Raw genomic sequence first — 23,144 nt, 5'->3', positions numbered from 1 at the left:
TCCAAAAGGTTTTGAATAAGGAAAAGATATTGTTTTTATAAAGGTTTAGTTTCTTTAAAGTTGGCTATAATAATTCGATAATTGAACTACTATCGTATCTATATCGTAAATATAGAGGTAACACACTTGATTGTAATCAACGTGTATAATTGGAAAATTTGATTGTTAATTTACATGTATAATGTATGCATGTGTGTATATACATAATAGTTAAGCTGTATATTTATTGTATAATATAAATATTACAAAGAACGATTTCGCCCTTGTGCAGGTAATCATCGTTGAATTTGATCGATCCCCGTCAGTCTATTATTCAATTTTACAAATTTATTGATATTGCGGACAATGCTGCTTTATTATTGATTTTGACACGTGCGCATTGCCTGAAAGCAGAAGATATAAAATTATTTCATTAATTTTCATCAGAATCTAACAAAGTAACAAACTTAAACAAAGATGAGCATAGATCGCTTACCTAATTGCAATTCTATGTATAATGCCAACATTATAACATGTATTGGAACGTCGCAATTAGGACCCTTAGAAATCCACACCTGGGATAGAGAAGAATAAATATACATATGCGAATAAATGAAAAAACGGAATACAATTATTACAATTCAGTACATTGATGAGCGGAGACGAATAAAACAACTCTTTGGTAGATTACCTGCTTTAAAGTTTCTCCAGATTTATCTAGTTCGCCTCGAATTGCGTAAGCTACTGCTAAGTTGTACTGAAGAACTGCTTTTCCTGTGGGAAGACTGTTGGGGTACCAACCTACAGAATAGAACAAACGGCATGAAACCGATAACTAAAAAATTTGATCAACATCCTAATCTGTTTGTTCGTTTCATTTCTTTTCTACTTACTTCTCACAGGTGTTACAAATGGTTCTTCGGATTTATCTTTATCCTTATCCAGAGTTTCGGGAATTGGTAGAAATGTATCTATATCTTGAATATTCTCAGGCTTTAGGTACTCAATGGCCTCGTTTATTTTATTCATGAGAATTAAGCTCTCGGCGGCATATAAATTTCCTAGCATTTTATACGCACCGGGCAATTTTGACATGCCGAGTAAAGCCTTTGCATGCTCTAGAGCTACGACGTTGTCACCAAGACACAAGGAGATGTAGGCACTGGCTGCAAGTACGCTTGCCTTTAAATTCAATGCCTCTAGCGCCGTCGCCTGCGACACCTGAGTCGCATGTTGGCCACCTTAAGGAATTTCAATTATAGTAGACTGCGTTATGCGAACTCTAACTTTTACAAATTTTTTTTGTTATGACAAATAAAACGTTTCAATTTTAGGACCTAATAAATTTCTTAATTCACCTAGTACATGAGACGGCTTCAGAGACATTGGAACAGATTGCGGACCAGCCATTGGTGTCGACGGCAAGTTCAACTCATTGTTGTCATTTGGTAGAAGAAATAAGGCATTTTTCAAACACAACATTCCAAATTCTAGAGTAGGTTGAGGTATGGCGCAAGACAATCCTTCTGTGTGGTATTTAGTGTCTTTTGATAAAGCTGATGCCAAAATAATTTTTCTGTATATGCCATTACCGACTACTTTTTGTACGAGATCCTTGCGACGTTTGTGTATATTAAAGTCAATTTCATTCGTCTGAAAAGATTTTGATAAATAAGTCTATAAACACTTACGATTATTAAAACAAATTGTAGACACTCACCGGCTTATGACTATATATACAGCATTCGGCCATTCTCAGCCAGAGACGTGGACTGTTGTGCAGTTTTTGCGCGGATTCTGTGAAACATTCAAATGCCTGCGCTGCACGTCTTGCATGTAGTAGCGATACCCCCAAGCTGTACATTAATTCGTAATGCTTATTACCGCCAAGAGTATAAAGCGGTTGCGACAAAAACGGATCTGCGAATATTTATCAGAGTTTAGTTTTAAGTTGATGCTTTGGAAGACAAAAATTGAATGTTCAAAGTTATGAAAATGTTATTAGATTTTACCAGCATCTTTAACTTGGATGCTTTCAACCGCATTTTTGTTCTCTTGTAACGCTTTTTGTAAATAGTAACAAGCCAAGTTTGGTTTGCCCATCGCATGGTGCAGACAAGCCATATTGTTATAGTATAAAACTGCCGCCGATTCTCCGCTGCTTCTGTAAGCAGTAGATTGACAGTGTAAAATAATGTCAAACAAAAAAATAACTAGGTCTTCGAACAACCGATCAGATTGTCTTACAAGTTCCAGACATAGCCAAGATGGTACAAAAATATAGTTGATACATTGGCAGCTTACTTGTATTCCAGACCATCTGCAGATATGGAATTTAATATTTTGATAGCCTTTCTGTAATTCCCTCTCAGATATTCCAAATTTCCCTTCAGAAGTATAGATGAGACGTTCTAAAAACAACAAATCAAAAGCAAGCCTTGGTGCAAATTTTTCTACGATCAATATCCAGCACATTTTTTATGAAACAGGTGTATGACTTGTGTCAAATTTCACCGCTTTGCATGATACATCATAATTTTTCAAATACTACTTGAAGATTTAAGAAGTATAAGGTTCTTCATCAGGGCACGTTTATATTTCCTGTGAAAAACCTGGTTTCAAGTTTCACTGTTTCAAGATGAAACTTACAACAGGTGTGCCGGAAGCAACAAGAGCCTTCCACTCCTTCTTACACAACTTGAGCTGATGGGTCATGAGGTAGATCCTCGCCTTGTACTTTAACAATTTGATCCTAAATGCATCTGTTGCTGCGTCAACATTATCCGTCTTCTCTTTTTGCTCTTTGATAGGCTTTATAGCGTTCTCCTTGTCTGTCGGTGTGATCTTGGACGTATCCGTAGAGACAAATTGACTTTCAATATAATTTAACAGCGACAATGCTGCATCAGGTTGATTTGTAACGATGTGCAGCTTTATGAGTAACAGACAGACTTTATGCGCCAGACTCTCCTCTAGAATGGGCAAAATTTAACGATGTGAATAACAATGATGCTCAGAACTTTGTAAACACAAAAACTTGTCAAATGAACTGATCGTAATTAAGACAGTGACGAAATCAGCAACTAATTTAATAAAGAACATTAGTGCAAAAAGGAATGTCTGTAAGGAGCCTGCAGAAGGACGAGCTAATTTGTAAATTGCTCACCCATCGGCTCGACGAATGTGAACAGCTTGTTGACTACTTTAAGAGCCAAGTCATACTGTTTGGTGTGAAAAAGAAGAACAGCCTGATTGTATCGCATGACGCATCTTTCGACATCGTCAACAGCTTCAGTTGTGTTGGCGGTACTTATTTGACCACATATAGCATTAAGACTTTTTCTAAACAGCTCAGTCTTTTTCAGATCACTTTTGTAATACTCGGTGACAACTTTGTTGTGCATTACTTTCAGATCTTTTGGTCTCAACGCCTCTAGTTTGTTCAAGTTGCTCAGACATCCTGAATAAGCGCTTTTCTGAAAATCGGTCAAAGCATTCTGAGCCAATTCACGTTCCTGGTCAGTTATCACCGAGGCTGTACTATCGTTATTGTGCGACTCCGAAATCTCTGTCATCGTTAAATTGATTGATATTGAATAAGTGGTAACAAATTCCTGGAATAAAAAGAGTTGATTAGTTAGTGTTCGAATAGATTTGTAAAACTTATCAAACTTTGATAATTCGTATTACACGTAAAATAACACAAGGAAAAGCAAATCAGGGTTTGACAGATGAGATCATTGTTAGGTTAGGTCAGGTTTGAGAGTGACTTTTTAACTAAACTCACTTAATAATCTATATCAATATGAAAAACTTTTAAACAAGGTCACACCTAGTTTAATCACAGATTTTTTCGGGTCAAATTCATGTAGTAATAAATATATCACGTGTTTTTGTTACAAAATCACGGTTAAGAGGTTATGAATACCAATAATTATTTCGTAAAAATCGTCAAACGCAGGTCAGGTGACTTCTGAAACAGTTCTATTGGAAATCCACAAGAGAGCGTTATTAAGTCATTTGGCGTTTGGCAATATCTTCCGGGACGCAAGTCAGTCAACATCTTGCATAATTCACTGCACTTTGTGGCCGTGATCGCATCTCTAACAACTGGTTGTACATAGTAGTGTTTTGTCCATCCTTTCTGTCAGACAAAACAGAATAGGTTATATTTATTAAATATTAAATTAAACAAGTTACGACTAACTACGATGTAGATGTAGTAACTTGAAAAACGCAGAGATCTTACTCACGTCCGCCTCTCATTTTCACCCTAATAAAGCAACGTTTTAGTAGAATTAATGACAATCATCAACTTGAGTAGTCGCATAATTATGTAGTAAGAATGGTGAAAAGTGTAGTTTTTGACATGAATGGATCTATATATCATGAACGTCAGGTAACATAATGAGAAATACACTTCATTTTACACTAATTTTTATCATCCCCACTTCCTGTCACACTGTATACAATATTCTGTTTACAAATGACACAGGTTAAAGAGCTCTGTGCTTTACACGCCTTGAACAATCTATTTCAAGAGCACGGATTTACGAAGCAAGAATTAGATCAAATATGTTATAGTCTGAGCCCCGACGTTTGGATAAATCCGCACAAATCTTTACTGGGACTTGGTAATTATGATATCAACGTTATCATGGCTGCTTTACAAAGAAAAGGTCATGAGGCTGTGTGGTTTGATAAACGCAGGTAATATTTTGCTTTTTCTCAACCTGATGCAATAGTCACTTTTGTTGATTTGAAGGCAATCAATTTTTTCAGAGATCCAAAATGTCTTTGTCTCGATAACATTGAAGGCTTTATATTAAACGTACCCACCGAGTATAAGCTAGGATTTGTTTTGCTACCACTAAAAAGACGGCACTGGGTCGCCTTGCGTAAAATAAGCGGCACTTTTTACAATCTTGATTCCAAACTTGAGACGCCACAACTCATCGGAAAGGTTAATATATACTTTTTTCTCCTAATTCATATTAGTGTTTAAGTTTACTACTCATTTTTTAACACTGCCCTGTACTGCATAGTATCTATACTTTACAGGATAATGAATTGATAGCATACTTAAAGGAGCAGATCGATAGCAAGGAAAAGGAATTGTTTCTTGTCGTGTCTAGAGAAGTGGACAGCAAGCAAGGGTGGCTTATAGACCCATATCTTCAATCAAAGATACAAAATGATACCGATCAAGACTCAATTCAATACATCGAAGACAGTTTGCCTTCAGATATTGATTTGCAGGACAATGCAACTGATAAACGGGACTGCCAAAGTTGATAAAATGTGAGATTTATTGTCACACACTTATCGACTATTGGTTGTTTTTAAATAGTTTTTTTGTCTTTCGATTAACTTTTTTTTCTTACTTCGAGATATACATTTTAGAGGCTCATAGAATGAGTAATTATGTCAGTAGAATAACATTTGTACAGACCACCCAAAGATTCAAATAATGAAACTGATTGAAGAATGTTGTTGTAATGTTTGAGAAAAATGTTGTGTCATAGCAACTGATTCAAGTATTTTCTGATGATAGTGATCACCATGATGTTTTAATGTAAGCTATTGCTGAAATGGGTAAAAAAAAAAGTGGGTGTCATTTCATCAACGGATTCTACTGTCGACCATGAATCAGAAAATAAGAAAAATTAAATTGATTAAAAAAAAAAAAAAAAAAAAAAAACAAAACTAATAAGAAGACATAGTTTTGTGTCATATATTGTGTACATATTGTGCAAGGAATTGTGCGTTACATACGATGAATACGTAAATAATATTGAGCTTTCTCAAAATGTTGTAGAAATTTGTTTTACAATTTTAACTACATACTTTGTTTTGTTATGTTTTGATTTTGCTAGCAAAACATCAACCCATATACAGGGTTACTCAGGACTTTCGTCCCATAGGCTATCAGTGTGTTTCTTGTGAAAATCTCTGACTAAAACATTTCTTACTTTTAATAGGAAATTTCTCGTTTGCGAATCACATCTGTCTGAAATTGGGCGATCGGGTAGCAGTATTCTGAGTGATCAGATACCCCTGGATCGGCAAATTTCGAACAGCTGTGATTCGCAAATGACAAATTTCTTATGAGAAATAAATAACATTTCAGCCTATGGGGCAATAGTTCTGAGTCATCCTGCATACATTTATATATATATATTGTTATATATGTATTATTTTTTGAGTTGTTGGTAATTATTTAGTGCTTGAATATTAATTTAACACATCGTTGTCTAATTTAACTGTGAAAAAGGAAAACTTGCACTATCGCGTGTTTACCATAGATTAGTTGTCATAAAGCTGTCTAGAATATAAGTCAAAATAACTCGTAGTATCATTCTAACAAAAGTATAAACATGCAAAAAATTTGGCAAGCTAGTTTCAGTGTTTAATATTAATTAATTATCTTGATGTTTTATGTGCGAGTTCGTTAGCAGAAATAATTTTATATTTACCAAAACACAGAAACTTTAGGAGCTTCTGGATTTAAATTTAAGTGCTTACATTCATTTACAAATGATAGCACATCAATTTTATAGAGTGAGTCGCTTTATTCGTCAATGCGTTTATTTCTATATATGTATATATATACATATCTGTATAGAAATCTTACTCGATTGATGATGCATAAAACGGAAGTAACACAGAGCACCCAGTACGATTTATGATTTTAATAAATATTAGCTTGTATTGAGAATTGAATTTCATTTAAAATGGTTTGTTGAAGAATGCAAAGGGCTTTACTAGATTGAAATCTTTGTTTTCGTGAAATGTGGAATTGATTGGTATTCATTTCAGAAAATTTTGATTGAAAATTAAAATTAATGAATTGCAAAATATGTGGTTACATAAAACAAATGGTCCAATTCGAAAAAATGGAAAGCAATACCGTAAAGTAAGATGTAATAACATTTCAAATAACAGATTTCAAAGTATGAACTTATTTGGATATGGAAAAATAGAGAGAGAAAAATGGCATAATTCTTTCGAAGTTGCATCGACGTGATTACCTTATATTATGGATATATTCATTAATCAGAATTGTAATCAGGGATGTGAAACATAAAAGAGAATGATATTAACTTTTTTCCGAACTAATGCAACATACCTGTATATAACTGGAAGTTAATGTTAGTAACGTGATAATAACACTATGTAGAATAGATGAGAAACCGAAAAATATTAGTAATTTCGCATAATACACACAAACAGTACAATTTTAATTCTTAGATAGATTTTTTGAGTAACACTTAATAACACTCGAACTCAAAACTTGTTGTTCTGGCATGAAATATGTGTCGATTTACTTCAGTATTGTACCACATATTTATTTCATATGATTTTAATTTGTAAATATATTTCAAATGATAAAGATGTTTATAAATATTAATATATCGTAATTGCTAATACAAATCATCCAATTTTGTTCTTTACCTTATACCAATTTGGAGAATTACCTACTTAGTTATTAGTTGTGCCATTCTTGTGGAACATTTCACCACTTAATCGCAAGTGCCGTATTCATCTTCTCTATTTCATGATACTGCGTATGGAGGAAAGCAGCGGATTTGTCGGAGTGCTCGCCTTCAAGCCACGTAGTGTACAAACTTAATGTAACACAATTTTCTTCTGGTTTACTTAAAGGAAGACTGTGATAAACTGTTTCAAGTTTAGCGGCCAATTCACGTGGCTGTAAACCATCCTGAGGTCGTATTTGGGCTCCACCGTTGAGGCAGCCTATAAAGATGAGAAAAAAACCAAGTTTTAAGAAACGAATATTGAAATATGCTTTGTCGCTTGAATGAGACTTACCTGAAGGACAGGCCATAACTTCAACATAGTGATACGGAGACTTCCCTCTTTTAAGTTTCTGAACGAGGTTTTGAATGTTTTTAAAGCCATTGGCAATAGCGAACCTGAGTAAAATTTTTCCATCTTTTTCCAAAACTGCCTCCTTGAAATCTGGATTTCTTAGATTTTTAAATTCAACAGTAGTATTGGCTTCTTGGAAAAGATGATAAGCGGCGTACTGGAATATGAAATGAGCATAGCCACCTGATCCCGAGCCTTGATGTCCCCAAAGTATTTTGTCAGATTGTTCTTTGTTGTATGCACCAAAAGGTCGGTCTATTTCACCACTTTCAACATCGTTCAATGACACTCCCTGACTAATCAACATGTTTTCCAATTCAACTGAAAAAAAACAAAATTCATAATCACGAACAATGAAGATGAATAAATTCACAATAATGCATCTCGACACGTTTTACTAATATTGCATACTTGACGTAATCACGCAGTCGACGTCTCTGGTCTGCTTAAGTTCATTGTAAAAATCTTCTCGAGAGGCTTCCAATTTTTTATCATAACAGGGCATCACGCTGATGTGATATACTCGCTCAGGAGGTAGCCCTTTGTACTTGGTCAAATGGTATTTGACCAAAGAACCCATTACTTGTTGTGGCGATTTTGTCACACTTATATAGGGCAGTATGAAATTTCCGTGAGTCTTTTCCGCGTAACAAACCCAGCCTAATTGTACAAAGAAAGAAATTACCTGGATGGATTATAATAATACACAACTGTCGGAATTTTTAGTCACAGTATTCGGTAAAAAATAAGCTATACCTGGACAAGACGAAGCCAGCATCGGTATTTGACCTTTGACATTATCCTGAGAAGACTTATATCTTTCAATAAATTCTCTCGCTGATTCCAGCAGAGAAAAATCATCTGCTGCAGTCATGTCCAATATCATATCTGCTCCCAATTGACGAAAATGACCAGCTAATTTCCGGGTAGCGCTTTCTGGATCCAAACCATAGCGCTCGGCTAGCGACAAAACTGGCTGTACTGATAAACTCACTACGATGAATCTCGCCTCTTCTTGTTTTCCATTCTGTGAAACATCAAAACGTTGTCATTAATTTGAGAATAGATTGTGACCAACTTTTTATCGACTCTGCCTCCATTCGAGAAACAAGGAGTACGATGTAGATATAATGCATTACCTCTCGAAAGTTCTGATTTTCCTGTAAGACCCTCAGAAGTTCCTCTTGGCTCTGCTGAGTAACAAGAACGCTTTCGGCCGATGTTATACAGCCGCTGCAAGCTAAGCAGTCGGCTAAAGTGATCTCGACTTTCTGAAGTTTTTCCGAAGTACCAGACTGTGATAAAGAAATAAAAATAATTAATTGGGTGAAACATGCTCGGTTCAGTTTCGGAAGTGTGAAAAGGTATTAGTTCTGACTATATAAAAGGACAGCATTTATAATATTCATTATTAACAGACGAACCTCATTTAATTCTACATAAGCTCCGTCTTCCTGTATTTTTATTTTAGCCCCTGTCTTAGCCTTCGACTTTGGTATTTCAATTGGTTTTATACACTCCTGTAAAACAAATTCGAATTTAGCGCCTATTCTTATACGCTCGAGAAACTGGACATGCAAATACAAAAGTTTAGGTGATATTCTACGGGAATAACATATTTTTAAACTTACCAGTGACGGAGTTATGAAATCGTCTAAATCCGTCAATTGCAGAGCACCACTAAATCGTGATGCCATGTTTTAAAACTTTATATTGAAATCAGTCGGAATATCAGGTGTATACTTCGCAATACATCAATGACTATCACTTGCGCACACGACAAACTGCGTGATTTTCCCAGTGTACTAGCGTCAAGCTAATGTTACTTATACAATACAGTAATAGCTCGGTAATCGCGGGTGGCGCCACTTTACACTTTTAGAAGCAACAATGACCAACAGTGGGAAAGAGCGTTTTCGAATCCATCTGGTGGCAAATAATACACATTGCAACTCTGAATACAATTCATCTGGATTCGCATTGATTTGAGTTTTGTAAAAGAAATTTGTCATTATATTTTGAAATCTACACAGACGGTAAAACTCTTGCAATAAAATAAACTGCAACTGTAGTCAATAACAGCTTAGACGCAACACAATTGCTTGGCTCTTTTTGACCATGAATTACGAGCACTATTAATTGTATTTTGCTTACGAGATAAAATTAAGGAATTTGATTGTTTTAAATTATAGATATATTACGAGTTCTCGAGCGTTGACATTCCATATACCTGTATATGAACAACAATCGAAACGGACAATATTAAAACACAGCGTGCGATGTCGCGATTGCGCCGGCGCCTATTCTTTCACCATTCACGATGACGAAATCGAGTGCATAGATACGTGGGGGGTGATTCTTCCTCCCTGTTGCCTTGGGAAGTAAATATTTTGCCTCCTCCCTTTCTGCCAAATGCCCAACGCCCCGTTTCCTACTTGACATCTGATTTCACGACTCCGCATGAGTCACGAGCGCAATAATTTTGCCCCAATTTCGCCTGCTTCACGGCAATTTTCTCTGCATCAGTGTAACACAGGTGTTTCGTCGTGTGTTGCCGCACATACAATTAATAGTGTAATGCAATTATAACTACGATTGAGATTGAATTATAAAAATAAACAACAGAACGATGACGGAAGTCAAGAAGGACGATGTCGTCAAAATACTTCATACGTATCCCTTGTGTCGCGTGAGTTTCAATCCCCATTCAATTACAAATATCTAAACGTAATTATAATGTACATTAAATTTTTCTCGAAAATAAAAATAAACAAATTCGAATCATGTATTCGAGCAATTGATTTCTTCTCTAATTTTGATGCAATATCTTTGCATCTTTTTGTGTAATTAGAAATTAAGATTAACAAATGAACTTAGAATCAAGTGTATAATATTGAATTCAAATTTAATTTTCACAGTCGTTCAATAAATAAACATTTTCAGTGGAAATTGAAGTTAATGGGGCATTCTTGTATTTTTATTTTTGTTGTTTATTGTTTGTTCCAACAGAAATGTGACATGAGCGACGAGATGAAACAGGAAGCGATGGAGTTATGCGTAACGGCAGCCGAGAAGTACGCGGATAATTACGAGAGTGCTTCGAAAATGATTAAGGAAACGATGGACAAAAAATTTGGAGCATCCTGGCACACGGTAGTGGGTGAAGGATACGGATTCGAGATTACCTATCAGCTAAAACACCTTCTGTACATGTATTGCGCAGGAAATTTAGCTATTTGTATATGGAAATCCGCGTAGCCATAACATTAAAGTCTATTTTGATAACGGTATACTAATGCTATCAGCTAGACAAAAAAGCTACTTCACTATCCTAATCACAAGCAATTGATAAAAAATGTTTCTAAATGTGCTAACTCTGTGAGATGAGTATTGGCAATATATTTAAAGATGTATTGACGTTGTCATTCGTGTAAATGGTTTCACTATAGATTATAAATATTCTCGTTCCTATTTTTTCAACAGATTAATACCGATCTTAATTGGTTTTCATATAGGTACTTTATATGTTGCAATATCGTGGTTTGGAAAATTTTTACGATCGATAATCTTTACTATAAAAATTGACGATAAATCGATGTTCGAATGACTGATTAATAATAGTATAAGTACAAACAGACTCTATGGAATTTGATTCTGAATCTTTGATTTAAATTTCTGTGAGTATGTAAATACACATGTGAGGAATATGATAAAGTTCGAGAAACATCAGATCTAGTCAATTATTGAGAATTATAAAAATACAGTTAAATGAAAAAGACTACACTTGTGTAATATTAGTTAATATCCCAAATCTAGTACCGCCTTTGATTTGCGTCCACTGAAATTTCAAATAGGAGATACGAATGGTCAGAACACCAGTTTCATAATTTATGATTATAATAAGATTGCAATAATATTTATGTATAATACCGGAAATTGTCTCATTATAAATACATACATGAGATGTAACAATATTTGTGGCCTGATTGAAAATATATTCAACAAATTTGAGACACTGTATTTGATTCAAACTCGATTTTTAGTTGAATTAATTCTATCAATACCTTCAAAACCGATAAACTTATTTGTATAACAAGTTTTTAACGCTGCGACACAACAATATAAATGCGTTCTAAATAATCAAGCTGGTACGATTTTGTTTTTGTATAGATGTAAATAAAATTTTCCAGATCTCCGTTTGTATTATTAACGCGCTTATTCGTATGAGTAAAGATAAAAAAATAAACCCAATAATAGATTTTAAACAAGTTAGGAAAAGCCAGTGACCGTCCTCCAAATCAGAGCAGCAAGATTGCCACCTGTGTACATGTAGAGTAAAGTTTTTTCTTGATGAGTTACAGAAAAACCGTAAGCCTCGCCAACTACAACTTGAAACGGAGGACTAAATTTTTTATCAAGACTTTCTTTGATCATTTTAGCAGCATGTTCATAATTATCAGCATATTTTTCTGCCGCCGTTGTGCACAACTCTAACGCCTCCTGTTTCATTTCTTCTGGCATATCGGTTGTCTGTAGAAAATTAGAAGTTAAATTGAAAGTGAAAAGAAAATATTTTAGAATTTCATGTCGTGAAAACTATCATCTATTTTGACATCAGGGAATGAGCACGTGTTTCTCTCTTTCATGTTATCCTAAAACGTACCTTGCATAACGGGTACGTATGTATGATAGGTTGCAGAAGCTCTTTCATCACTTCTCCTGCCGACATTTTTGTAGTTTTTAGAAATTAAAACTATATTTGTATCGTGTATCAGTATTTAAAATAAGAGATTATACACTCATTGCGTCAGTAAGTCGCAGAATAAAGTTTCGCATAAAAAATGAATAAATCGTTTCAAACAAAATATGAAATCTGACAATTGTTTTTCTTTTATTACGAACCAACGGCAACAACATTCTAGTATCTTTTTCCATCTTTTGGTTCATGTCTACTGTCATTACTTTTCAGCAGCGTAAACGAAGCTGATTGACGTGTGGATGTACAATTTTGATAGAAGTTGTATTAAATATATTAGCTTTGAGAGGTAAGCTTAAATGTAGAGGATTAACGAACGTTGAATGAAAACTCTCATGTAATAATTTTGTTAATCAGTAAATATATGTATATAGTATGTATTTATATGTAATTTGTCAACTCATTCAAAATTTCAATGAGGATAAATACTTAATATTACTCTTGTCGATGTAGTACAATAATAATATTATAAAATTAGCTATACAGATGTTGTATATTGTATTTTCTTCATTATTAAATAAATTTAATATTAAATGAAAAATTACTTCTAAAAATCGCAAATATTCTAAACAATAAATTTCAACACGTTCAATAATTATTTCATTAGACAACCAGTAAAATTCCAATGGCAAAGGGGATGCATAATATTACTAAGCCTACGTCAGTTCGCATCCTCTGAAGCCACATCAATTAACTAAACATTGTGTAATATAAAGCACCAATAGCATTCTTTTATTGATACTGAAAAACGTTATTTATATATATGTATATATATATAGATGTATATGATTATGTATATTTTAATAATAAAAATATTTCCTTAATTGTATTTAATACGGAACACTTTTTATCTTTAATATATTCTATATAAAAATTTGAATCTGAAGCAATGCATCAGGATTCTGTTTAACGGTACACTAAATATTTTTTAAATGGATTCTTCAGCTGCACATTAAATACAATTGTTAAAAGCATGAATAAATGCAATAAATATCTTTGTATATCCAGGCACATTCCTCTTTTTTCTTATCGCTCATTAAATAATTTAAATGACGTAAAAGGTCGCGTAAAAAAAATTAACGATGCCTTGATGAAAAATTGATTGAAGAAATATTTCTATTCAAAGAATGAAGATAATTCACATTGGAAACAAGTTGCATTCAATGATTCGAAAAAAATGTCAAAACTCGTGTACTTCAAAATAAAAACGCAGGTATATGTAAAGATGAAGAAATTGCAACGACTATCGAATTATGAGTTGAATATAAAAGATCGATGAAAATAACACAGATAAAAGTGGAAAGAATATAGCTTAGATGGAAGAAATTGATACGTAACTGTATTGAACTATATATTTGTCTTAAGAATTTGTTAGTTATCTAGCTTGCTAGATGTAACATAACTATTTAAACTTGTGAACTATTTTATATGCTTATTATTGCAGTCTTTTCTTAATATACCATGTTATTATTACGTACATATTAAGTTTGAAAAGATTTTACTTGAATTTTAAGGTTGCGCATAAGTTTTGGATTTGAACTAAATACGATTTGGCAATATCTTTTTCTTTCAAAATTTACACTAATCGGTAAACCGAATTCCAGGCTCTAAATAGATTCAGTCTTTATAATTGATATTAATGATTAAAATAGAAATGACCTACATCGAATAGACTTTTAAACTATGAAAAAGATGACGTTACGTTACTCGCATGATATATGATACAGAAATCGTATACTTTGTTAATTTGATTTGTGAAATGTAAGTATGATTAACCATTCAAGCGTTGAGAACAAAAGTTATTCACAAACCGATAAGCTGTATACGTATATTACAAATTTCATGAGCATATGGATATTATTATCAGTAGTGATTTACCTAATGCAGCTATAAACAAACGTTCGCTACAACAAATTTTCGAGAATTGCACAACTTCCTATCTTGATTTACCTTTGATAAGTTTTATAGAAATTAACCTAATTCAGTATCAACATACCTGAAATTGAGTGACCAGAAGTTTTGTGGCTTTAGCTATGTCGTAAGCGCACGAGCGTACTTGTTGAAGACACCGATCCATGTGGTCTGTATCACTTGTGCACCTTTGTAGTCCTGCGCATTCCGCTTGAAGTCTACCTGTATTACCATTTAATTGACGTAATGCCGATCTTACGTTATCCTCCATTGGATTCTACAGAAAAAGTGTTGAAATTATAGTATCAGACACAACCATGATTAAAATCAGATAAAGACCAAATACTAGCCGGTGGAAATATTGCGGTCAACTCAGCAACTGCTACGCGAATTTTTTCAGCGCAAGGTACGAAAGCTTCTCTGCAACTGGGTTCCTGCATAGCCATCCACAACTCTTGAATACGTCTTGTGACTTGTTCTGTTCTTCTAGTTACTTCCTCGCTAGGGGGAAGACTCACAGTACCACAGTCCCACAGACTTTGGGTTGTATTTGGCCGCGGTAATGCTTCAACCTCCCGTTTTGCCTAGATTCATCAACAAGTTTTGTGGTGAAAATTACATCGTTGTGACAAAGTTCCGATTCCCATAATCTACTAATGAAAATCCTCTCATGCATACTTGATTATTAGCCGTAGACCACGGGGAAGACTTGCGAAGACCTTCTCTGGTTTCGTACATTGATGCCGGTCTTTGACTACCTCGAGGTGTCAGGGTTTTTACATCTAGGATTGGTTCTGATCCCAGTTCTCGCTCACCAACCACGTGTCCATTAACCACAGCATCTTCTTGAAGTCTCGATTTGAGAGGTGCCTGTAGCAAGAAATATATTATCCACTTTCAAAATGCGAACACAGTTTATTGAACGTCGTGCATGTATGATGAGATTGATTAATAATATTTAATCATGATAAACAAATTTGGTAAGCCTTCTACTTTCGAATCTTGTGATCGATTTCAACCGACTTTTGTAATTCACCTGAATCATATTTCGTAGCTCACAGTTTTCTTGCGATAATCTTTCGACGGTGGACTGAAGAGAACGTATTTCATTGCGTAGGTCACGAATTGTTGAATCGGAGAGGGTTAGTTGCTTCTTCAGAACTTCGACCACAGACGGTAAGCCCTTGGCCATTGGAGCGAGAGCTTTCTAAATAAGAACATTGCGTTTCCATAATCATATACGTATGAAGGAAATTTTACAACCACACTGATTAAGTTTGACAAGTGTATTACGATTAGAAACTGTGTTAGGGCAACATGAATCCTTGCAGGCGACGAGCTAAGATTTATTAAACTCAGCATGTACTCATTTACGTATCTGATTAGAATGTGGATTAGGATTAAATGATCAGAAAATTTTCGCAACAGCTGTGCATGCACGAACACAGATCTGTGGCACTTGCCTAGTAACACTGCCTGCAGAAGAGCCACGTGCTCAGTCGATTCCGTATTCGTTGTTTTCCTACTACTTCAGCCACCTTTAATAAGTTTTTTTTTTTTTGTGTTTCACATAGAGATAATTGATGAAATTTATCAGAACTTGAGTAATTCCGAAGTAAGTACAACGACTGCTTCGAAAATAACACTTTATCGAAGTAAGAAGACTACAGGTTCATCAATCGAAATGAGTTACAGGTAATCGGGAATGTAAATATAATAATAATCAACTAATTTCGAATCAATTCTTTCACTGCGAACTGTGTACATGTGGAATGTATAAGTGTGCTTAACGATTGCAATCATGTCTTATATTATGTTTAAATACCTCGTCATCCAAATTGGGAACAGACGTCTGGGCAGAAGCATTGACCACTGTAAGAGCAGCATAGTCGTCATCGGAAGCCACGCTGTCATATAAAGGCTCATCGTCTGATACTTGTGATGCATGATTGCCAAAGGTCTGCTCTTTGCGAAGCAATGAAACTGCAGGATCTGTATTAAAAATCAAGATAAAATTTTACATCACCGATTATACGATTACGGGAATTTTTCAAGCTTTTACAAACCTTGTGGAGGAGTACTGTTAGTAAGCATATGTCTCTGCTTGGCCTCGGTAAGAAGATCGATGATTAAAATTGCAAACTCTTGAACAGTGAACCGCGCAAGCTTTTGTCTACCCTGATTCCTTGTCGACGATAACTGCGGGTTTACCGGCAAGAAAGGGACTGTGCATCTCTCTGGCAAAGATGCGTTGGACATCCAAACTACGATGAAGATTAAAGATAGATAAAAAATGTAAATAAGTGATGCAAACCATAAAAATTTGGGTTCATCTTAATGGAAAACTGTGTATGGAGCTAATTTTATGTGCATGTAAGGAATATACTGTAAACCTACTGATGCAAAGTCTGAAAAATTGAAATTTAAGTTGCTACAGTAGCAAAGTTTTGTAGTATGGTGATTATAACAAGAATATACTTACACGTCTAGTATCTGCTAAATTATAGAACATACTAATTGCAAGTAAACACAGTATTCCATAAGCATCTATAATGACTTGATCTGATGCAAGTTGCCACCCCAACTACCAGTATAATTAAAAAAACTAATACCTAAACTAAATTTCATAGATAAAATTCAAATCGTATTTAACTCACCTCTCCTTATGATTGGCAAAATAAAAAATTCATGCGCATTAATAATGAGTAAATGAATGAGAATAGCTGTTTTGCGTTTTAGGTAAACAGCATAGTAAAAAATATGCTCTATTTTTTATGGCAAAAGGTACAGCTATGATCGCAATATAATCAATAAATCATTTTGGCCTATTGCTATTGTTATAGCTTATAGAAACATAGTCTTGAATCGTGGATAACGTGTTTGAAATTATTGACTATGATGAAAACTTAGCGATACACTATTTAAAACTAGTTCAAACATAATTTTACTCACTAGCTTCTGTCTCCCGACGATCTACCTCATCGTAAACGTCCATGGCAAGCTCTTCCAACAAATGGTTTGGTAACTGAAACGCACAAATTAGAAGCATCAAATTTTGTATTACCATTAAAGTGACATTGTTATAATGCATTTCACAAAATTCCTAATTGATGAATAAATTTGATGGAGTTGCTTACCATTTGTAACTTATTTCTAGCTTGAATAGTCATTTCATTTCTCTCCGTTGTACCCCATTGAGGTATAATAAGGTGTTGTCCTAGTCGGTGATCCGGTTTACGAGCGCATACATGATAAGTTAATCTGTCTGTAACTTCGTACATACTTTCAATGATTCGTTCGGCTAGATCCAGGTGTCCAGCCATCCTGAATAATAATATAGAATATAATTCAGCAGCTAACTTTTTATCACTTATGATATGAACGGTGAGTGAGATAGTTGTCGTTTCGTTATGAAAGTGGAAAAAAAAACAAGCAGACATACTTGGCATGTTCAGCAGCTGTTTGGCCATTAGAATCCATTGTACTTGGGTTGCCGCCATTAGCTATGAGGAGTTCCAACTGTAACGCCTGTCCTGCCTTAGCAGCGACATGTAATGGCGTGGTTCCTTTCTCCTAAGAATTGCATTATCTGATCAGTATCTTTTTTTTAATTCATTAACAGTGACCGAGTCGATTTAAAGGTAATGGTTCATCAAAGTTCCTACTCTCTATGCAATGTAAATATGTCGTACTTGATAAAAGTAGTTTGGATTAGCACCCTGAGCCAATAAGCGAAGGGAAGTTTCTAGATTAGCAGTACGAACGCTGCTGTGAAGCTGTCTACTAAGTTCTTCCTCGCTACAAATTTCCTCTTTACTAGGTCGCAGGATAAATGCCAGTTGCTGATGTTTTGCCTTGATGAAATCCGCTTTCACTGGGCTGCGTAAATTTGAATATATGTAAATAGGCAAAGGATTTGAAATCTCGGTATTGTCTTGACAAAGAATAAAAATTATTCAGGTTTTATAGAAATAATAAGATGCTTGACAGAGAGTTGCGTCATTCTATTTATAAAGTGAATCATATTATAACGATGTCAATAATGTTTAAACCACCTCAACTTACTGTAACAGATCTTTGGGTTGAGGTTTTCGTCTGCTAATCTTGGAGTTGCTTGGATCCAACAAGGAATGTTCCCAAATGCTATTAGCACCATTGTTATTCAGGGTACGTACCATCTGTTGAAATGAACATTATCATACGTACAATGCTTAAAAAGATCAAACAAAAACTGGTACTGTAACGCTCGTTATCACTGACCGAAAGCAAGTATGTGCTCCAAATTCCCTTATGAAGAGACTTGATATGCGATACATGGCGTCCTAGACTGCGATGAATACTGCAGCATTCGTCGCACAATAGGATAGCCCTGTTCAAAGATGCCCATCCCGGTTCTAGTTGTATAACAAAACAAAAAAGAACATCAAAGTAAACGTATAATTTTTTGAAAAATTGAAAGTATGGCAATAATATTGAAGTAAAGAAAAAACTATATCGGATTTACGCACACATCGGTAAGTGTCAATAAATCGGTAAATATTGACAGTACAAAATGTAAGAGAGTAATGTCAGGAAATAAAAATCATTTGACAAGTTTTCATCAGCGACCGGAGAGTATTTCTAACCTCATGAAACGAGGTGAGATAAATACTTGTTGTTTGTTGTTTAGGATAAAAATGAAAGTGAAATTTTTAGAAATAAATGAATGCGAGAGAGACAGAAAAAATGCGCGTATCAAGCGGTGAGATGACATAACGCCTAAGTAAATAAGTAACTAATTGGGTAAGATGATTGAGATATAAATAAAAATGATGCAGTTACCAGGAGCTCCACAGTCGGCACAAGTATCCACACTTCCTCGATGCTTTGGTCGCGCCATTATTTTATCTATGTCCACCCTTTAGCCTCCCGGGTAACACCTCTGAAGTTAACGCTGAATACGCGAGACGTCAAAAATCCATCCTTCAATCGGAAGCATGACTTTTTCTACATACCTAAATAGCAACAATTAACGTCTAAGTAATTGTTGATGACAAATAAAAACACTGCTCAAAGACGCCATTACACTTTTCATTAATTATTTACCACCATACACATGCAAACATCCTCATATGCGTTGTGTCGATATATCTAAACCGTCGTATCTTCGACCAGTCGAATCTATTGTTGCGCAATCGACTTCGTTCGAAAGATGTACGTTTTATCAACTCAATTGTTGGAATACTACCGAAGGAAGTTTGTGGTACTATTTCTGCATATACATACACGACAATTTATAGATCTGTACAGATATTTTAAAAATTCGTTTATTCCTCCAAATTAAGATCAATGGGTAGAAAGACGATTACAATAAATACGTTGCAATTATAATTTACAAAAAATAACATTAAATTGTACAGTTATTAATTATACAAATACAGTTTATGCATTACTACACGTACTTATGGGTAAAATTTTTGAGGTGTAGCATGCAAGTCATGAAGTTCGGATAATAATTTATCTGTTAAAAGTAATCCATCGTTTACCATACTACTTGTATCCTGAATCTTGACCTTTTCATCCGATCCCATTCGATAGCGCTGGACGTCTGGTGTATTTAAAAATTTATTAGCTGATTTTAGAACCATGTATTCCCGCAATGATCGGGCGTTCTTTTTCTTCCAAGCATTGCTTTGCCCAGGAGTGGTAGTTATGTTTGGCGTACAGGGTGGCTTGGACTGATTGTTAGATTGGGAAGCTGCAAATTTCCCGTTTTTTATCACAGGTGTACTGTGGCTGACAGGCAAGGACTGATTAGCATTTTTCATCGCTAACCTAACGGATCGTCTCCTGGTAGGTGGTTCGTTTTCAATATTTTCTGTTTTATCGATATTCACAGCCAAGTTGGTAGATTCGTGTTTTGATAAATCATCATTTTTGTCTTTATCTGACTGGAGCTTTTCGTTACTTGACGATTTTCTCAGCTCAGCAGTCTCAGCAGTTTGTTGATGATATTCCTGGGTGTTTTTTAAACGATTTCCATTATTATCAGACACAGACAATTCTTGGGCATTCAAACGCCTATCAAAACGCTCGTTAGTATTCCCATTGTATTGATATACCAAAAAAGCCATATCTTCATTACTCAAACTTCTCCAACCTTCCAACTTCAAATTGGACGCTCGGATTTTTTGATTATCCAAGTCTATATTCACATTTTTCAACTCCAATTTAAGGTTTGCTAAATATTTCTCATGGTGGGATATTTCATCTATTAATTGTTTTTGTTTGAAAACGAGCACCTCATTCTTCATATCTATCAAATGAGACGTAAACTCAGTCAGTTCAGCATCACGATTTTCTTCAGTAGCATTTTTTATACGTTGGAAAGTCGTCGATTCCTCAGATTTAACAGAATTCGCAGGTGGTTGTAGGCTTAAAACTTCTGAATATGATCCATCCTGTACAAATACACTATCTTCTAGTTCCACGCCGACATCAAAATTTGTTTGGGCTTGAGAAGCTACTTCCTTTTGCATGACAATTACTGTAGGCCGATGACATGCAGCTTTTTCAACATCTGAATCTGGCTGAACGATACGTAGGGTGTTTTGTGAATCTTTAATATTTTTATCTGTTAAAGTAGAAATGTTCACAACTGTATTAGAATCGACTACGAGCTGTGAACAGTTGCAGCACTTAGTAGATTTCTGATTTTGCTTGGGAGAACTGGGCGTCGAAACTGAGTGAATTGAATCCTTTTTTGCATCTTCAATTTGATTAGCAGAAAAATTTATTAATGATGTAGTACTTGGTTTGATGGACAAGTTTTCATCATGTGTCTCAGAAATTAACGACGACTCTTCTGGAACATTCGAAGGTCTTCCACTTTGCACATTTTTCTGATCAACAAGGACATGGTTTACAGGTTTATAAATCGAAGATCTTACTGCCGTTGAATTTCGCTTATTAATAAAAGAACTCGTTATGGATCCCGGTGGTAATAGTCTGCTGCATCTCAAATTTCCGTTAGGATTAACTGTGCTCGGTTTTCGAGTGGGCTCTGCTTCACGTGCTGCGATGCTATCAGGTAACCTTGGCACAATTTTGTTACCAATCAGAAGTCGACTTTTTCTTTTTAAATGATTTAAATTTTCATTTCGTTTCGAAGAATCGTATAAACTATCGAGTCTCTTTCTGGCATTGTTTTTGGGTGATTCAAACAGCTTATGAATATTACGAATTGGTTGCGGCAATGGTCGACCTGCAGAAGTAAGGAAACTTGTTACCATTACCAGTCTTAGTCATTTGGTACGGTACAAGAATGTAAGGTAAGCTACAATTTTTATAAAAGGAAAAGGAAAAAAATGAGACCTCCAAGAATCCATGTATGCAAGTTGAAAAGAAATTTTAAAAACTGAACAAACTTCTCTGCATTGAATATTTATTTATCTGTACCAGCTAGATATGAAACGTTCTATCGAGCAATACTGACCAGGAGTTTTGCGACTTGATCCAGTATTTCTGCGGTCCGATGGATCATTGAAATAAGCCATAGATATTCTCACTGGTTGGCATTTTCTCTCCTGTGTATTAATAACAAAATATACAGTTGTAACTATTAACTCTCGACAGTCAATTCTGTTAATATTACATTTGTAGTGTACATGTATAAGAGTGTGTCTAGAGCATTCGCAAAGTGTAAGTGAGCCGCAAGTCAAAGGTCGATGGGACTCTGGAATGTATATAGCAGACAGTCCAAATATAGAATTCGAACTATAAACACCATCTATTCAATTATTTCTCGTCATTATCTACACCATAACATGAAATTGAAAACATACTTGAACGTGACAGAAAATAAGAACAAAAACAAACATGGAAAATCTATAACCTACGCATCTATTTGATAGTCAGCTTTGAAAGTAAAAAATTGTATATTATTAACTCTTACTCTGGATATTTCAGCAAAATTGACTTTATAAAAATGGATTCTGTTAACATTTAAAATTTCCTGAATTTTAAACCCACCGATCGAGGTTTGGCTATTTGAGCCATAGCAGCTTCAGATGTTTCCGGTCCAGTGTGACCTGGCACAAGGTCACGGATACTAAATATTGGATATTTTTTGCCGCTGGATTCTGAAAAAGGTTCCATAATTATTTCCGACGCTCAATGAGAGGAAACAAAACAGATTAACGTCGGTGAACTAGTTCGATTATTTTACGTTTAAAAAATATATTCTAGTATTGAATACGTTATACTCACTTGATGTGTAACATCGAGCATTGTTCGATAGATTCATTGTCATATTTTGTACTGACATTGTTCTTCTCGTTGATTAAACCATTCCTACTGATCTGCTCATTTATACAATATATATGTAATTTACACCAGCTGCAACCGTTCAGAATTCAAACCTCACCTAACCTAACCTAATCCGATGCCCGTAGAATGGGAAGGGAATATAACCATAGGCTGAGTTGTTACGGTGCCAAGTTCTTGGCCAATAGGAATGCCGGTGAAGCAGGGAACCAACGCCACCAAGTGCACGCTGCATGCGAATTACCTATTTTATTGGCATTCCTATTGGTTAGGAACTAAAATGCAAAGCTGCGCACGCCAT

General features: G+C 34.9%; 7 protein-coding genes across 9 annotated transcripts; 2 read left to right on the top strand and 5 right to left on the bottom strand.

The window, feature by feature from the left end:
• Positions 1–204: 204 nt before the first annotated feature.
• Positions 205–4,047, bottom strand: LOC107227500 (CCR4-NOT transcription complex subunit 10-B). Of its 3 annotated transcripts, none has more exons than XM_046741114.1 (11): positions 3,908–4,047; positions 3,146–3,593; positions 2,629–2,951; positions 2,284–2,390; positions 1,992–2,143; positions 1,700–1,899; positions 1,338–1,632; positions 873–1,220; positions 671–780; positions 476–554; positions 205–383 (listed from the first exon to the last, which is right to left on the bottom strand). In XM_046741114.1, exons 2-11 carry the CDS (start codon positions 3,552–3,554, stop codon positions 328–330), a joined length of 2,079 nt encoding a protein of 692 aa, XP_046597070.1. In that variant the 5' UTR covers positions 3,555–3,593; positions 3,908–4,047; the 3' UTR covers positions 205–327. The 3 variants fall into 3 exon arrangements, with proteins under 3 accessions (XP_046597070.1, XP_046597069.1, XP_015524157.1); XM_046741113.1 differs by having other exon boundaries at positions 3,812–3,946; XM_015668671.2 differs by having other exon boundaries at positions 3,767–3,923.
• A 189-nt stretch (positions 4,048–4,236) lies between these two features.
• On the top strand, positions 4,237–5,680 carry LOC107227499 (josephin-2). The gene is made up of 4 exons (XM_015668669.2): positions 4,237–4,378; positions 4,475–4,689; positions 4,762–4,942; positions 5,041–5,680. Exons 1-4 carry the CDS (start codon positions 4,325–4,327, stop codon positions 5,272–5,274), a joined length of 684 nt encoding a protein of 227 aa, XP_015524155.1. The 5' UTR covers positions 4,237–4,324; the 3' UTR covers positions 5,275–5,680.
• Positions 5,681–7,098: 1,418 nt separating this feature from the next.
• Positions 7,099–9,700, bottom strand: LOC107227467 (probable cytosolic Fe-S cluster assembly factor CPIJ010948). The gene is made up of 7 exons (XM_015668614.2): positions 9,504–9,700; positions 9,297–9,392; positions 9,012–9,167; positions 8,629–8,899; positions 8,284–8,532; positions 7,813–8,193; positions 7,099–7,737 (listed from the first exon to the last, which is right to left on the bottom strand). The coding sequence occupies exons 1-7, from the start codon at positions 9,567–9,569 to the stop codon at positions 7,496–7,498; spliced, it is 1,461 nt and encodes a 486-aa protein (XP_015524100.2). The 5' UTR covers positions 9,570–9,700; the 3' UTR covers positions 7,099–7,495.
• A 473-nt stretch (positions 9,701–10,173) lies between these two features.
• Positions 10,174–11,892, top strand: LOC107227475 (dynein axonemal light chain 4). Its single transcript, XM_015668624.2, has 2 exons — positions 10,174–10,561; positions 10,882–11,892. Exons 1-2 carry the CDS (start codon positions 10,502–10,504, stop codon positions 11,128–11,130), a joined length of 309 nt encoding a protein of 102 aa, XP_015524110.1. The 5' UTR covers positions 10,174–10,501; the 3' UTR covers positions 11,131–11,892.
• A 249-nt stretch (positions 11,893–12,141) lies between these two features.
• Positions 12,142–12,601, bottom strand: LOC107227478 (dynein axonemal light chain 4-like). The gene is made up of 2 exons (XM_015668629.2): positions 12,536–12,601; positions 12,142–12,402 (listed from the first exon to the last, which is right to left on the bottom strand). The coding sequence occupies exons 1-2, from the start codon at positions 12,599–12,601 to the stop codon at positions 12,142–12,144; spliced, it is 327 nt and encodes a 108-aa protein (XP_015524115.1).
• LOC107227506 (ARF GTPase-activating protein GIT2) lies at positions 12,228–19,648 on the bottom strand. Its single transcript, XM_015668678.2, has 13 exons — positions 19,361–19,648; positions 18,800–18,933; positions 18,605–18,717; positions 18,232–18,418; positions 17,982–18,112; positions 17,677–17,863; positions 17,492–17,564; positions 16,606–16,803; positions 16,365–16,531; positions 15,576–15,746; positions 15,218–15,409; positions 14,890–15,123; positions 12,228–14,816 (listed from the first exon to the last, which is right to left on the bottom strand). The coding sequence occupies exons 1-13, from the start codon at positions 19,416–19,418 to the stop codon at positions 14,616–14,618; spliced, it is 2,046 nt and encodes a 681-aa protein (XP_015524164.2). The 5' UTR covers positions 19,419–19,648; the 3' UTR covers positions 12,228–14,615.
• Positions 19,649–19,847: 199 nt separating this feature from the next.
• LOC107227510 lies at positions 19,848–23,012 on the bottom strand. The gene is made up of 4 exons (XM_015668683.2): positions 22,787–23,012; positions 22,550–22,659; positions 22,014–22,104; positions 19,848–21,782 (listed from the first exon to the last, which is right to left on the bottom strand). The coding sequence occupies exons 1-4, from the start codon at positions 22,842–22,844 to the stop codon at positions 19,981–19,983; spliced, it is 2,061 nt and encodes a 686-aa protein (XP_015524169.2). The 5' UTR covers positions 22,845–23,012; the 3' UTR covers positions 19,848–19,980.
• Positions 23,013–23,144: the final 132 nt, after the last annotated feature.

The sequence above is a fragment of the Neodiprion lecontei genome, chromosome 5 (assembly GCF_021901455.1).
Source record: "Neodiprion lecontei isolate iyNeoLeco1 chromosome 5, iyNeoLeco1.1, whole genome shotgun sequence".
In the NCBI taxonomy this organism is placed as follows: Eukaryota; Metazoa; Arthropoda; class Insecta; order Hymenoptera; family Diprionidae; genus Neodiprion; species Neodiprion lecontei.
This window is presented reverse-complemented; position numbering and strand designations above follow the sequence as displayed.

Excerpts from the sequence above, each read along its gene's own strand:
- LOC107227478 (XM_015668629.2), bottom strand. The coding sequence starts at position 12,601 with ATGTCGGCAGGAGAAGTGATGAAAGAGCTTCTGCAACCTATCATACAT. Across the intron at positions 12,403-12,535 it reads ATACGTACCCGTTATGCAAG|ACAACCGATATGCCAGAAGA; the intron begins GTACGTTTTAGG and ends AATTTTCTACAG.
- LOC107227510 (XM_015668683.2), bottom strand. The coding sequence starts at position 22,844 with ATGTCAGTACAAAATATGACAATGAATCTATCGAACAATGCTCGATGT. Across the intron at positions 22,660-22,786 it reads TGCTCGATGTTACACATCAA|AATCCAGCGGCAAAAAATAT; the intron begins GTGAGTATAACG and ends AACCTTTTTCAG. Across the intron at positions 22,105-22,549 it reads AAATAGCCAAACCTCGATCG|GAGAGAAAATGCCAACCAGT; the intron begins GTGGGTTTAAAA and ends ATTAATACACAG.
- LOC107227506 (XM_015668678.2), bottom strand. The coding sequence starts at position 19,418 with ATGGCGCGACCAAAGCATCGAGGAAGTGTGGATACTTGTGCCGACTGT. Across the intron at positions 17,565-17,676 it reads CTAGAAATAAGTTACAAATG|TTACCAAACCATTTGTTGGA; the intron begins GTAAGCAACTCC and ends TGTGCGTTTCAG. Across the intron at positions 14,817-14,889 it reads TGACCGCAATATTTCCACCG|AATCCAATGGAGGATAACGT; the intron begins GCTAGTATTTGG and ends CTTTTTCTGTAG.
- LOC107227475 (XM_015668624.2), top strand. The coding sequence starts at position 10,502 with ATGACGGAAGTCAAGAAGGACGATGTCGTCAAAATACTTCATACGTAT. Across the intron at positions 10,562-10,881 it reads ATACGTATCCCTTGTGTCGC|AAATGTGACATGAGCGACGA; the intron begins GTGAGTTTCAAT and ends TTGTTCCAACAG.
- LOC107227500 (XM_046741114.1), bottom strand. The coding sequence starts at position 3,554 with ATGACAGAGATTTCGGAGTCGCACAATAACGATAGTACAGCCTCGGTG. Across the intron at positions 1,633-1,699 it reads GTATATATAGTCATAAGCCG|ACGAATGAAATTGACTTTAA; the intron begins GTGAGTGTCTAC and ends AAATCTTTTCAG. Across the intron at positions 555-670 it reads CTGGAGAAACTTTAAAGCAG|GTGTGGATTTCTAAGGGTCC; the intron begins GTAATCTACCAA and ends TCTCTATCCCAG.
- LOC107227467 (XM_015668614.2), bottom strand. The coding sequence starts at position 9,569 with ATGGCATCACGATTTAGTGGTGCTCTGCAATTGACGGATTTAGACGAT. Across the intron at positions 9,393-9,503 it reads ATTTCATAACTCCGTCACTG|GAGTGTATAAAACCAATTGA; the intron begins GTAAGTTTAAAA and ends TTTGTTTTACAG. Across the intron at positions 7,738-7,812 it reads AGTTATGGCCTGTCCTTCAG|GCTGCCTCAACGGTGGAGCC; the intron begins GTAAGTCTCATT and ends TCATCTTTATAG.
- LOC107227499 (XM_015668669.2), top strand. The coding sequence starts at position 4,325 with ATGGTGAAAAGTGTAGTTTTTGACATGAATGGATCTATATATCATGAA. Across the intron at positions 4,690-4,761 it reads GTGTGGTTTGATAAACGCAG|AGATCCAAAATGTCTTTGTC; the intron begins GTAATATTTTGC and ends CAATTTTTTCAG. Across the intron at positions 4,943-5,040 it reads CGCCACAACTCATCGGAAAG|GATAATGAATTGATAGCATA; the intron begins GTTAATATATAC and ends TATACTTTACAG.